Source organism: Alosa alosa, chromosome 18 (assembly GCF_017589495.1).
Source record: "Alosa alosa isolate M-15738 ecotype Scorff River chromosome 18, AALO_Geno_1.1, whole genome shotgun sequence".
Taxonomy (NCBI): domain Eukaryota; kingdom Metazoa; phylum Chordata; class Actinopteri; order Clupeiformes; family Clupeidae; genus Alosa; species Alosa alosa.
In genome coordinates, this window is record NC_063206.1 from 29,312,758 (window position 1) to 29,328,523 (window position 15,766).

Consider the following 15,766-nt stretch of genomic DNA (forward strand, 5'->3'; position numbering starts at 1 on the left):
AACGAAAGTAAACAAAACTTGGCATGCATTCGGAGGGTGTCAATGATCCTACACTTTTAATTTCGTGCAGTTTTGACCTTGTCAGCCAGAGATATTATGATGAAAACGCCTAATTTTTTGCTTTTTAATTTTTAACTAGGTGGCGCTATACATGAAATAAGTGGTAATGGGATGGGCTGACATGCCCCCATAAGACCAACATACATAAAAAAGGTGGACCTCCTAGGCCCTACGGTTCTCGAGATATTCACAGAAAACTGTCTCCGGCCACCTACAGGCCAGTTGGTGTATAGTAACATAAATTAATTTATTGTGTAGCCCCCCATGAACGGAATTCCACAAAACTTGGCGTGCATACAGAGGGTGTCATAATGATCCTACACTTCCAATTTCGTGCAGTTTTGACTATGTTAGGTCACAGATACCTGCGATTACCACACCTCATTTTTACTTTTTTGTGTTTAACTAGGTGGCGCTTTACATGAAATGAGTGGTTATGAAATGGGTTGACATGGCTCCTTGAGATCAACATACAAAATAAATGGTCCTCCTAAACCCTACGGCTTTCGAGATATTCACAGAAAACTGTGTCTGCCCTACACTCCTTTCGGGGGGTCCAGTCCAGCGGGGGGGGCTACAGATCAAAACGAAAAACGATGGTTCCATGCTATCCATGTGGGGTTACATGCCCACCAAGTTTCGTGTACCCCAGTCTTTCAGTGTCTCGGGAATCCTTGACAGAAATTTGGGCATGCAAAAAAGAAAGAAAAAAAAGAAAAAATCTGACTAAACCTATATGAACTAGATGTACCGCAGAGCGGTACAAAATATGACCGCCGCCCAGGCCAGCACATTTTTTCCACATAAAGAAATCACGCTGAAAGGCCTATATGATTCTGTCTCACTAAATTGCATTATCCACACTCAATTCTCACTGGTATCTGCTAGACAACAAGTACCAAAACATGATTAGTTCATAGATTTCCCATGTAAAATTCATTTTATACAACCCCACCTCCATCTTGCCTGTTCATAATTCTGAGAAATTCTTGATGGTTTGTGTTATGTTTATGTTATGTGTGTGGGTGTGTGTGTGTGTGTGTGTGCTTGTGTGTGTGCCTGCGTATGTGCCTGTGCATGCAAGCGTACATATGTCTACTGTGTGAGTATGTGTCATACGTATGATTACTGTGAATGTATGCGTGTGTGTGTGTGTGTGTGTGTGTGTGTGTGTGTGTGTGCACATGTGTGCACATGAAATGGGTTAACATGACCCCTGGAGGCAAACATACGGAAAAAAATGGTCATCCTAGGCCCTACAGTTCTCAAGATATTCACAGACAATGGTGTCTGCCCTACCCTCCTTTCGGGGGGTCCAGTCCAGCGGGGGGGGCTACAGATTAAAACGAAAAATGACGGTTCCATGCTATCCATGTGGGGGTACATGCCCACCAAGTTTTGTGTACCCCGGTCTTTCAGTGTCCCGGGAATCATTGACGGAAATTTGGGCATGCGAAAAAGAAAAAAAAAAAAAAAAAAAAAAAATCTGACTAAACCTATATGACCGCCGCTTCACTGCGCGGCGGTCATAAAAGTGTGGTTCTGAATGATCTATTTCACAGACCCACACTCCATTTTAGAAGGTAGCAATACTGCACCATTCGTTGTTTCCAAACCACCATATAACAAGATGACAACAACGACTTCCTCGTTGGAAGATGGCAACACTTGTCCCTCTGTGGTCAAGAACATAAATTCCAAACATGTTGTCATGATCCTCAAACCCTTCTGACCAGGTAATTTTTTTGACTTTCCACTCTTGAGAAAATAGACTTTATTTCAGGTAAGTGTTTAGCTTTTTCTGCGGTTTGCTGACTGGTTGCTAAGCCAGCTTGACAACAGATAACAATCAGTCTGTCAGAAGTAGAAGCTAGCATAGGAAGTTCTGAAAGACTTGCTGCGTATAAAATATATTAAATTCTGTACGAAAACAACCACCAGCCTAATACAACCTTCCACAACGAGACAATGTTGTGTTATGACGTAGAGCGTTAAACAGAAAGGAACAAGCCCCATTTGGCTCCCATAGACATGAATTGCGATTAAGTGCTCCGACTATCCACAATCTTTGGTTAAGCCTTTTTTTGCAATAATAATATAGTGTTAATTGTGGCGCCCCCTTTTGGTTGATTTGGGTCATATTCAGGTACATAGCTTATCTGTGTCACATAGAACGAGCCTATGACGTTTTATTAAGATTGGCCAATCACACTGGCATATTGACAGCTGAAATTCAATTTGGCTGTTGGTGGCCATTTTTAAGAGCAAGCAAATTGGCAAGTTTAGAAAATATTTTTAAAGGCATCCACAGGGTATATGCAGGAATCATAGAGTTGAATTTACTACTTTTTACTACCTTTTTTACTACCTCCACAATATTTTTTTACTACCAACACGACATCAAGCAGCAGCCCTTTTTTTTGGGGGTTATGCAAAGCGCCACTTAGCCTACTACTTGCTATAAGGTATAAATCAATATTAGGTACACTAACAATTTCTAATTGTGATCATTAAGTATTGTCATTGTCAACAACAATGTTTTTCTGTAGTGTCGAGTTGAGTTTCAGTTGTCCTTAGCCCCTAGGTCATCACTGTGTCTGGAATGTTCATAAATTCAGTTATAAAAATAACTGTAAATATTGTTCTATTGTATTTAAAGTAGATTTTTCAAAAAAAAAAAATCACTACTCACTACATCTTGCTTCATGTCCCTTAATTTGTCAAAAATGTTTTTTAACCTGACATACGCACTTTAAATGTGAATGCCATAAACTTAATTCACCATTAACTAGATTATTGGTTCTTCACGCAGTTGTTATCTAAATGCAGTGTTTTGTTAGCCTGACGAGCCAGACCCACATTAAAATGTAGGGTCTGGGCACTCACCGGTCGCAGTGCTCAGTCCGAGGGGCGGGATAATCAGTTGTCTTTCAAATTCCCTCTGGACGCAATAGGACAGCGGCAACGCTATGAGTCTCATGCGTTTCCCACCAGCGGAGCTAGTTGGCTAGTTAAAACGTTTGCCAACTTAATAAAAGCTTAACTCGTGTCACACTGTTCGCTAACAGCAACATCCATCTTATTTGTTTTCAAGTAGCAGGGAATTCAAGCCAATCCGTTGCAACTCTGCCATCAATCATTATGTTAAGCCCACCTAACGACTCTATGCACGATTTCATTGGCCTGATTTAGTTTCGATTTCTGGAGCTCACAAGCCAACGGAGAGTTGCTAGACTAGCCCTAGGGGCGCGTCTAGATTTCTAGGCTAGTGTTTTGTAGGCTATTTAAAGGATTTCACTCAGATGTGGTGTAGGCCTATGTCTTGAGTGATCGCTGTCCCTTTAAATGTCTGGGACTTTAAATTACGTTTTAACTCCATGCTGTTTTTGTTGATCGACAATAAATGACACACGCACTTGCGTGGTTAAAAGTGAATTGTTTTCACTCGTTTTCTTGCAATTCCCACGTAACATTAGATACTACAGTAGGTCTAGGACGGTTACATTTAAAAAAAATGTTGTTGATTACTATGTCAGTGACTCACTTTCGTTCGAACTTTGTTACTGATGGGCTAGGTGGAATAATTTCATTATTGCACGGTTCTGGATGATCACAGTCAGATGGCAGCGCCACTGTCAGCTGAATGAAAGCTTACACTAGTCAAGTCCACAGTTGTTAAAACTTCCAGCTGAAGTAGCCTAGTGCGAACTGAGAGAGTTGCCTCCTATATTTTCTTAGCTGCTATCAGAGTGATGGGCTAACCTACATCTACCGCTCCTTTGCTACATGAACAAATTATCAGAGGAGTGACAGAAGCACCGGGCATTTGACCAGCAGGCCCATATGATAAACACGCTGCTCTGGTTCCTCTGGTAGCCTGCGGTAGGGCCAAGATGACGTGAAAAAAACGAGTCGCCAAAAAGCATCCCTGCATCGCCCGCCCGAAAAAACTCTTCGGATCTGCACGATTCATAGAAGTCGCCCAAAGGAACGTGAAGGAGGCACCGAAAAGCGCGTTGTTTGCATCCCTGTAATATCAACTGAGGCGAAAATGTTGTTGGCGTCGCTGATAGGCTGTCAACCACGGAACGCTACAGTTTACTTTTACGTCATTGCAATCAACTCCGACTGACTCAGGTCCAGTTAGCACGTATACATTTTTTAATTAGGTAAGATGAAGTTAAAACAGACACAAATATTAAGTAAAACATGTAAACTCATTATATATTGAGGTGGTGATGAAAAATTTACTACCAAGTCATTGCCAATACCAGACATTTTACTACCGCGCGGACACCCTGATCCAATGCAGTTTCAATGCATTTGTTTTGGAGCCGAAGGACTAGCAACAGGCAAAAACAATCTCCAAAGAGCCAGGCTATGTACTGAACAGGTAATGTTGCACAATTCTCGCAATATGTCTCCTGGGTGGCAACAGCCAAATGCAGGCGGTGTACCAAATTTCACATTTTCATGTCAAACGGTTCTTCAGATATTGACATGTGGGATCTGTAGCACCCCCTTAAAGACAGAATTTCACAAAATTTAGTGCAAGTCCGAATTGTGATTGTGTGTACCAAGTTTGTATTTTTTAATTATTATGATTTTCATTGACTAAGAGTGAAAACTTACATTCTCCAGTGTTTGGGTACGAAGGTACAGAACTATACAGAATGATAAAGTTGCCAAATTTTACCTGATCCACGCCACATCTCTGCAAGGTGACAATCTATTTCTCCAGGCTCTTTGCACAGCTCCACCACATCACGGCACACTGTGTCAGGAGTGATGGGTACCTCTGTAAAATGCTGGTCATTGTTGCTGAGGTAAACAGTCAAAAACATCTGTGGAGGAAGGCAAAACACATCCTAAATTTAAAAATTCACTTAACCCATTTACTCCTAAAATGCCTGCTAAAAACACCTATAGAATCCTATGGCATTCTAGACTAAATAACCTTATTTCCTGAGGGTTTTCTGAAAACATACTAAAAATTGTCAACGTCTACCAAAATTTAATATCTAAGCCTCTGTAGCACCTAGAAACATGAAATAAAAAGCATGCTGCGCTACGCAGCATCCAGCGGGAGAGTCAATGTTGCGCTATGCAGCATCCGCCAGGAGATAAAATGTTGCGTCATGCAGCATCCAGCACGAATGGGTTAAAGGGGAAATCCGGTGTAAAGTGGATTTTGGATGCTAGCATAACGATTTGAATGTTCGTTGGGGAGCAAAAAAACGCTAATGCGATGTATTCTAAACTAGCCTGTTTTAAGCCGATGCTTAAAACACTGGTAGTGATAGTCGTTTGCCGGTTTGTCTGTATACAGTCCTTTATAATAAACTATCTGTATACAAAGTTGTTGATGCCTCGTTTTATATGTTAGGACCCTTATTATACTACCAAAGAAGTGTAGGGCTACTTAATGGTTCGTAAATGGTTTAAAATCTTTTTACCATGATAAATGCCCTATCGCGACCAGTGTTAGCATTTTGGAAGCGTCGGCTAAAAACTGGCTAGTTTAGAATGCATCGGATTAGCGTTTTTTTTTGCTCCCCAACGAACTCATTATCATGCTAAGCATATCTTACACATATCATTTTACACCAGATTTCCCCTTCAACAGGGCTCTAGACCAACTTTTTGCATTGGTTATACTGGTGCGTCTAACTTTTTTTTTTTTAGGTGCATACCGAAAACATGTCCGTCTTCCACCCTACAAAGTTCGGGCAGGCTAGAAATAATAATATATAATATAAGATATATCTAATATAAGATAGATTAATCTAAGATATTAATGCCCAAACATGGCTTCCAAGATAAGGCATTGAGATAGGAGTGAAAAAGATATGAAAGCATTGGAATTTAACAAAACTAATTTACAGGTCTTAGTTTGGTACCTAAATATTAGGTAGACAAACTTTTATAAAAAATGAAAATGGTGCAGCAACCCTTTTCCTGGGGTGGTTAGGGATAACTTCAAGATTGTCTTGGTAGTGTGTAAGTCTAATTGAGTGTCACTTTAAGACGTCCCTTGCAGTTTTAACAAGGTTAAATATTGCAATTCATAATGTTTTCTACGTAGTTCGTTAAAATAAAGGTTCGTACTTCTCCTTGGGACAAGCACTTTTGAGTCTTGGAAAACACTTTTCCATTTACATCGGGACTTTGCAAACATTCAGTGTCAGAGTCATTAAAATTAATAGAGCCCTGCATGAGTAACCTACAGTAGATATTGACAAGCAGCTGCAACTAAGCACGCTAAGATCGACATCCAAACAGTATTCTAACGTTAGCTTAGAGATACGGCTTGATTGCATAACTTAACTTAGTCTCCCCAATGTACTTTGTTGTGATGAGACCTTAGTAGAGTTAACTTGAATGCAACAGTTTTGAACAAATTTGCGCAGGATGGTCACAATGCTAAGCGGAGTTAATAGCAATTTAGCCCGCCATCTTCTATGCGATACTTCTATGTGGCAACAACAATCCTTAAACAATTGTTAAATAAGGGATAATGTATAGACCGCTGGACATTATCGGGAAACAGGTCCTGACAGGGCAAACCGGACCCCGACGTGCAGCAGAGGGGTCTTGTTCCGCCCTGAAGGGACATAACGTTACTTGCAAGCCCATGTCTTCTTTCTTAAAACAAACAACTAAACTACCCTGCATCTTGTCATTTGCGTGAAACGTAGGCTAACGTTAACCTCCGTTCTCATGGATCATAAGTCTCTTATTAAAATGATATGCTGAGGAATATGATAAAACACTTAACGTCACCCTATGTTATTTAGCCTACATGATTTCAGTTTTTCCTCTTGAGCATGAAAATAACATTTGTGGCATAACTTCGTAGCTTCATAATGCATGCTTCATATCCAAATGCCTGCCTACTTTATTGGCGTTTTAAACATTTTTAGCTTTTAACGGACACATCACAAAAGAATTAGATGTCTCCTGTACCACACAGGGGAAATTCAGTATGCTTTTCTCTGCCAAAAGTTAACGATTTTCAAGCACCTTGCGTCTTTCTTTCAATGTCTTGCTATATGGCTCTGGGTTTGCTTGTCCTCAGAGTTTGTACTTAACAACGATTGTTAGGGACCTGAAACGGTCTATCGGCTATAGGGGAGCGTAGTGCGGGTAAAGTAGTGCTACACAATTGGCGTAATTGGCAAACGCAGCCAGTTGATGTACGTAATTTGGGCCTACCTGTGCTGGGCCGAATGTTTAGAGGGGAGAGATCCACACCGATTGTATTGTGTAGGTTTTGTTTTTGGCTTTTGTGTGTAGTTGCGTTGCAGTGTAGAGCTTTGGTTCCAACCATATTGATTAGTAAAGTGTATTGCAGCTTGCGTAGCAGGATAACAAATTTTGGCGTGATCGTTTTAACCCTGTTTTAAAGCGTTTTTGCGCTGGGGATTAGGCTGGAGTGTCACTGGTGTCTGGACCGAGGACATCGCCATGGAGAAACGACTGAATTGGCCTAGGGTCGGGACAGTACGACTCCAGGGGTATTGGTGAGTAAAGAGCTTGGTTCTTGGACACAGTGTAAAAATTGGTTAAAATATTGGGGGGCAAATGTTTAGGTACGGGGAAGCTTAATGATTGATTTGTCCTGTTGCAAGAACTGTTTCCACTTCACATAGTTGTTTTTTTGGTTGGATGATCTGGATAGAGATAGAGATAGATAGATAGATACTTTATTGATCCCCGAGGGAAAATTCAAGATTCAAGGAAGGCCGATGTTTAGTTTGAGTTGGGGGCTTTGGTTGGGTTTTGAGACCGATTTGATACATTGCTGAAGTGTTGATTAAGTGCTAAATTATGAGCGCGTTGGATGACTTTTTGAGCGCTCCATCTGAGAGTTTGTTGTTGGCCTTGATGAAAGAGCAATTTTTTAATGTGGCAGATCACTACATGATTGAGATGGAAAAAAAAAAAAAAAAAAAGAGCAATTAGTTTTAGATTTTATTAGCGAACATTTAAAGTAGTAATTTCTGAAGTTCTACCATGGACTCTAACATTTTTTGTAGAAAACATGTCTTGGTTACCTTGTTTCAAGCCATTCTAGCGTGGTATAGAAAGCCTGCCGGAAGACTCAGCTCGATTTGCACCAGATCTCATTAATATTCAACAAGCTAAGCTGCTTGACTCTGATTGGCTAACAGCTAGTCGGTTTCACTGTTATCAACTCATTTTACCTTCATGGCATGAACTTAGCTTGGCTAGCGAGTGCTAGCATTGTCCAGATGGACATAAAACATGCTAGGCTAGCGAGTGCATTAAACGTGTATAACATAACACTTCCTTGAGTTGACAATAACGTTTTACTTATGGACTGGGCACTGGTCGTAGACTGCCGCAATGGTAGCCTACTGCTCCAGGCTTCCTTTTTGCCATTTGATCCTCAAGTCTGGGTTCTTGGGCAAAATGCATTGTTGAAGTTCTATTCATGCATAGCGCACAAGCCTGTTGACATTCAGCCATTCTTGCATATGACAACTGTCACAGAGCTAGACGAATTCTGTGGGCATGGTCTCAAATGGGCTAGCTCATGAATAATAATGAGCTCAATCAATTCCACGTCAAACTGAAGAGCTTTTGCAATTGGCCTGATTCCTCCGCTTATTTTTTTTCAGTGCCTAGAGCCAACAGAGGAGGTAGCTGTTAATTTTCACATTCAGGCACAAACACATATGGACCCATCATATTTCAAAAAATACAAGTAAAAACAGTTTTGTGTGGCAGGGCACCTTTAAAGGACAAACAAGTGTTGCCTGGGGGTACACCAATAGACACAGGACCATCGTTCCAGTTTTACCCACGAAATCTAGCATGCCGTCTCCTGATAGTGGATTGACGTTCGAGCAGCAGAAAGAGCTGTTGCAAATGCAACTAGAACATAAGAAATTAGAGGCACAAGAAAGGGGAAAAGATTGTTTATTGCATAAGGAAATACAGCGCATCAGACTCAAACTGGTAACCGAAGGGAAAATTTCCTCCAGTGGCAGTGGTGGGAACTCCGGTTTAGCTGGTATGATAAAGCTCCTTTCCAAATTCAATGAATGTGACCCTGATGTATTTTTCTCCCTATTTGAAAATGTTGCCTCTGATCGGGAGTGGGATGACGAGGATAAAACTTTGCTTTTGCAAACTGTGTTGGTTGGGAAAGCGCAGGAGGCATTTGTTGCGTTGCCCGCTAGAGAAAGAAATATCAGAGTGTCAAAGATGCAGTTTTAAAATGTTACGAATTGATTCCAGAAGCCTATAGACAACGTTTTCATTATTGGAGGAAGACCGATAGACAAACCCATGCTGAGGTAGCCAGAGAACTCAGTAGTTTTTTTCCATCGCTGGCGTACGGCTGAAGGCATTGGCTATTTTGATGAATTGTGTGAGTTGGTCATTTTAGAGCAGTTTAAAAACATCTTGCCAGAGCGAATTGCCACTTATGTAAACGAGCATGAGGTTAGGACGACCGCTCAGGCTGCTGTCCTGGCTGATGGATTCGTGTTAACGCACAAAAAAATATATGTGGGAACATCCGCCATGACATGAATACAGCCACAGACAATCGCCCTGGTCGTTTTAAAGCGGGTTCTTCTTGGAGACCCGATCCAACTCGTAGCAGAGCGAGGGATATGGATGCCGAGAACAAATGTCACTACTGTTTAGAACTGGGCCATTGGGAAAAAAGTGCCCAATTTTGAGTGCTCGTAATGAGAGCAAAGCGGGCAGCGGTAAACCTGCAGGCTGCGTCTCTTCCGAGTTTACCTGCAATGTGTTTACAAGGTGTTAGATCAAATGTTGCTCTGTTAACCGTGTCGGATCGTGAGCAGCCTGATGCACCAGTAGAGAAGATTGACCTTGGAAAACAGAAGTGTCTGACGTCGTGAATTATACTCCATTTATCACGGAGGGTTCTGTCTCACTGGTTGGCGATGCTCAGAGAGTCCCAGTTAAAATTCTGCGGGATACGCCTTTCTCTTCAGCTTCAAACACGGGGAATGTTTTAATTCGTGGAATTGGTCTTCAACCATTTTCAGTGCCATTGCATGATTCAGTTGTTTTCAGGGTTTTTGAATGGGTACTCTGGTCTTAGGATTTACGGTAAGAGGGTCGGATCGCGGGTCGGGTATAATTTTGTCTTAATTAATATTCGCGGTCCGAGTTGCGGTCAGGTTGATTATAATATCGGACGAGCTTGGGCCGCTTGTGACCAAACCCGCGCAACACTGGTAGTAGTAGTAGGAGGCACTATTACATTCAGTATCAAACCACCTAGATGTGGTGGGGGCGGCGCAAAACAGGGTCGGGGGCCTTTATGCACTGTAGAACGCTTAGTTTGTGGAGAGACAGCAGATGCAAGGAAAGTCTAGGCCAGGGGTGGGCAAACTTTTTGGCTCAAGGGCCACATTGGGTTTTGAAAATTGGCCGGCGGGCCGCACAATCCCGGCCCCCACGACACACACATAAAAAAATACATTATTTATAGCCTATAATTTAGTATGAAAAGTATTTCTTTTAAAATAATAATTGCTTAAAAATACTGCTAATTTTATGCTGTTTAACAAATGTATCCATTGTGCACTGTCGCTTTAAGACAGTCGCTTTAATTCACGTTTATTTCTCAATGATCTTCTGCCTGCTCCGCTATGGCTAGTGCTGTACCTACGGCTGGGCCCCCAGAGTTTTTAAATGGTCAGTAGTGGGAACTATTGTTGCCTTCATGATTTCCCTTTAAAAGTTTCTTATAAGGAGATATCAATTATCAACAATGACAAGCCAGCTGGAACCTGCGGCTCTCTCCCTCTCGTGAGTGCAGACGCGTTCCCAATTAAATGGATCGCATAATGCTCACGTTAGATCTGCTGCAAAGAAGATAACTAAGAGTTAACTTAGTTTAACATGATGTTATCTCTATTTAACATGATGTTTTGACATTGACATTGTAAACGTTCTCTAAGGAGAGTGAAAAGCAGTTTGCAGTAAAGCTAACCAACGTCGTCTCTATCGCAGGAAAAAAATAGCGAGCAGCCCGATAACCAAATTAAATGCTCAGCGGGCCGGATGAAAGTGCTTGGCGGGCCAGATTCGGCCCGCGGGCCGCAGTTTGCCCACCCCTGGTCTAGGCGCTCACCCTTACGACGTGCACCAGTGCGACCCAGGAAAAATTGTAGTCGTACCCCTAAACATTTTGGTCACATGTGCAAACAAATTGGTCACACTCTAGAGCCCTGCAGCAGGTGGGGGGTTACACTTTCTGTAAGGGGCAACAATGGATGAATAAGGTCTGCTTTGATAAAAGAACATAAGTAGATGATTAAGGTCTGTTTTTATATCAAGTTTATATAAGTGCAATACAGTGCATAATAATATGCATTTATCATTCATGGACTCATCTAATAAATCAAAACAATTTGATACCGGAGTTTGTATGTTTATTATTCATTTTTTTTAGCATAGTCTACTGTGATGGTTATTTTAACATTCCAATTACGTTTTGACACCCTAAATATAACGTTTTTTAGAGTTTTTTTTTTTACTGCTGGTAACTGGGAACGTTACTGCAACCAAATTGGAACGTTCTCTAAATGTTGCCCCTAGATTACCATAAAACAAACGTTAGAAAAACATTGGGAGAACGTTGTGTAACCCAATACCAAAAAGTATAATTTCCGTCAGAAAAACTTTCCTTGCAAACATATAGGACAACCAAAGGAACTTTCAAGCAAGGTTCCCATAACAAAACAAAAAACGTTCGCCTAACGTTCTGATGACTAAAAACTGCAGAGATAATAACACATGTTCATTCTACCAATCGGATCAATCAGCTGAACAAGTAAGTAGCAGGGCTATCCTGTAGAAAGCCGATTTTCAGCCAAACTTTCCTAGTAAGATCTCTGATTTGACGAACCCGTCGTCAACTAGTTTTGTTGCAGACATGTTTAAACTGACTGCATGCACGTCAAATCGACCGAATGTGTGCCATGTAGCAGATATGCAACTAAGTTTAAATCGATACGCTATCGTTGACGTACGTGTTCGAAAGGTACATTAGCTAACATTATCTCATGCTTTACGTTAACGTTATCTAGGGTTTCTGCCATTTCCGTGTAACGCTAAGCAAGCTAACTATGAGCTAACGCTAAAGTTACACTTCCAGAAAGAACGGTTTCATTAACGTTGAGTGGCAGTAAATTAATGTTAACTCCCAAATGTAACATTAGAGTTGGTCAAAGAAAATGTATCCTGGCATTAAACTCACCGGCATCATCTTGGCGTCGAGCAGTCAATTATTCACGTTAACCTTAAAGTTAGAGGCTAATCGTGGCTCCCAGGAAAGCGTCGTATAATTCCTGTAATCCAGGAGTAAACTGCATTCGTTCATGGAAGACTTTATAACTCTTTGCAGGAGAGTTAACGTTATCCTACCGTTGCTTAACTATTTAACGTTGCATTCACTTTATCTAAACATTCGTAGTCTAACGTTGAATGTTCCAAAAAGATTCAATGGGTGCGCTATTTGAAAATTTTTCGGGAGATTGACCTGTTGTGATGAAATAGGAGACTGTTGCCAGAAAAGTTTTCTCTTGCTAGCTACGTTCTATAGCTTAGCTATCAGCTAGGTTCTAAGCATCTCGGTGACGTTCCAAGTTTTGTCAGCTTTCAACAACTATCGCCTATCTTGATCGAAAACTTCGCAGTCTTGATTCAAATTGTGGCTACTCATCCACAAACAAATGGTTAATGGTACATTTAAATCCAACAATAACGACGCTTAAGAGGTTTCGATGCGTTTCAAGAACCTGCCGTCCAACCCAGGGTGACGTAGTACTAAATTCATCCCTTTGGAATTTCAGACCCGCCTCTCACACCTTATGCCTGCGCAACTCCTCGTATCCTATTATTTAAGACTGCAAAGTACAAACCCCAACAATTTTGACAGCCTCACTCATTATAGGCTACACTGCTCAAAAAATAAATAAAATAACACTTTGAAAACACATCAGATCTTAATGGGGGGAAATCATGCTGGATGTCTGTGATAAGGACTGGTAATGTGTTAGGAATGAAAGGATGCTACATCGTTTTTTGGAAATGAAAATGATCAACCTACAGAGGGCTGAATTCAAAGACCCCCCAAAAAATCAAAGTGAAAAAATAATGTGGCAGGCTAGTTCATTTTGCCTAAATTTCATCGCAGGTAATCAGTAGTTTATCCTCACTGAGCTCCTTGACATTCTGTGGTGTGGTGCAACCTGGCAGTGTTGGATAGACCAAAACATATCAGTATAGTATAAGTGTATATATATATATATATATATATATATTCTTTTGATCCCGTGAGGGAAATTTGGTCTCTGCATTTAACCCAATACGTGAATTAGTGAAACACACACAGCGAGGTGAAGCACACACTAATCCCGGCGCAGTGAGCTGCCTGCTACAACAGAGGCGCTCGGGGAGCAGTGAGGGGTTAGGTGCCTTGCTCAAGGACACTTCAGCCGTGGCCCACTGGTCAGGGCTCGAACCGGCAACCCTCCGGTTACAAGTCCAGAGTGCTAACCAGTGGGCCACAGCTGCCCGGCGGGGGCAATGGATCAAAACGATATCCCATGGTATTCTATTGAATTTAAGTCAGCCTGTCTTGTGGAATTTCCTCCATGCTCTTGATACTGTGCTGGGAGACACAGCAATCCTGGCAATGGAACGTATTGGTATGCCATTCTGGAGGGGTTGGACTTCCCGTGCAACCTTCTGTAGGCTCCAGATAATGGCTTATGCTACCAGTAGTGACACTGACCCTAGCCAAATGCGAAACTAGTGAAAAATCAGTGTGACTGACTTGACGCTACTCCTATGAAACTGTTTTTTTAGCAGTATTTTAATGTAGCCTAAGCTGATTTACTGAACCTAAAATAAATTCTGTGGCTAAGTTATTATTATGTCCGCCGCGCAGCGAAGCGGCGGTCACATAGGTTTAGTCAGTTTTTTTTTTCTTCCGGATTTTTTACATTTATTTATTTATTTTTTCTTTAGTAATTTTGTGTCAACAATTCCCAGGACACTGAAAGGCCGGGGTGCACGAAACTTGGTGGGCATGTAGCCCCACAAGGATGACACAAAACCATTGTTTTTCATTTTGATCCGTTGCCCCTGCCAGATTGGACCCCCGAAAGGAGGGTAGGGCGGACAGTTTTCTGTGAATATCTTGAGATCCATACATTTTTTTGTATGTTGGTCTTAAGGGGCCATGTCAACCCATCCCATAACCACTCATTTGATGTATAGCGCCACCTAGTTACAAATGAAAAAGCAAAAATGAAGTGCATGGTCAAAACTGCATGAAATTGGAGGTGTAGGATGACACCCTCTGAATGCATGCCAAGTTTCGTGGAATTCGGTTCATGGGGGACCATACAATAAATGACTATATGTGTACATTTAGTGACTGTACACTACGCATGCACACACACACACACACACACACACTCATGAACACACGCAAACACACACATAAAGATACACATGCAGGCACACACACACAAGCACAGACACACACAGACACACACACACGCAGGCACACACACACAAGCACAGACACACACACAGATACACACACACACACAAGCACAGACACACACACAGATACACACACACACATGCACACGCGCACACACATAAAAACACACACACACAGTAGGCATGCAGGCATACGCATGCACACACAGAGGCACGCACACACAGACTCACATGCACGCACACACACACACAAATACAAACACGTACACACACACACACACACACACACAAGTGAACAGAGATGGGAAGTAACAAAGTGCAAATACTTCGTTACTGTACTCAAGTAGATTTTTCAGATATTTATACTTTACTATTTATTTTTGAGGCAACTTTTTACTTTTACTCCTTACATTTTAACATGAATATCGATACTTTCTACTCCTTACATTTTACAAAACTGGCTCGTTACTTTAATTTCAAATAATTTCAGTGGAGTTACCGTTATTATTTTTCAAGTCATCAATAGCGAATTCAATCTAATTGGATGGGAATATACGTTGCACTTGACGGACCACTACAAGATGACTCGACAGATTTGGGTAACGTTAGCATTAGGTCTGAAACGATTCATCGAGTTACTCGAATAACTCGATTACAAAAATTACTCAAGGCAAAAACCCTGCCTCGAAGCCTCGTTAAATTCCTATGACGCGCACTATACGCGCAGGGATTTTATTGTTCCAAATGGACCGTTGTTCGGGAAGCACACCACTAGCGCGTGAATCATGATATATTCTGAATCATAGATTATGTCTATGTTCTGAATTAGCTGGCGCGATGGCGGAGTCAAGATGTCCATAAATGGCAGAGAATGTCTAAAGTTTTCAAGTAAAGTTTTGGGATCATTACATACTCAAAAAAGGAAAAGAACAAGCATCTGAACCGAAAACATGCACTCCATGCTGTTTCACCAAGCGTCAATAAAGTAGGCTATCTATCAATCTATCTAGCCCATAGACTGTATAGAACTGGACAGTGTGGCTGCATTCTGCAGTGTTCTATGGAATTGAAGCCGCCGAGGTGACGCCATCTTGGAAAATTTGGAGCCAATTTGAAGTGCGGTTGCGCAGCAAAAGTTGAAGCATGCGCAGTGAAGAGGAGTCACGGTCAGGCA

The 15,766-nt window shown here is 41.5% G+C and overlaps 1 protein-coding gene across 3 annotated transcripts in view; it reads right to left on the reverse strand.

The window, feature by feature from the left end:
* The window catches only part of tp53bp2a (tumor protein p53 binding protein, 2a), an 81,776-nt gene extending 68,871 nt beyond the window's left edge, over positions 1–12,905 (reverse strand). For all 3 annotated transcript variants that reach the window (XM_048269020.1, XM_048269019.1, XM_048269018.1), the window contains exons 1-2: positions 12,335–12,905; positions 4,757–4,904 (exon numbers count right to left, since the gene is read on the reverse strand). In XM_048269020.1, the coding sequence (XP_048124977.1) occupies positions 4,757–4,904; positions 12,335–12,343 (157 nt within the window). In that variant the 5' untranslated portion in view covers positions 12,344–12,905. The remainder of the gene's footprint in view (positions 1–4,756; positions 4,905–12,334) is intronic.
* Between the last annotated feature and the right edge of the window lie 2,861 nt (positions 12,906–15,766).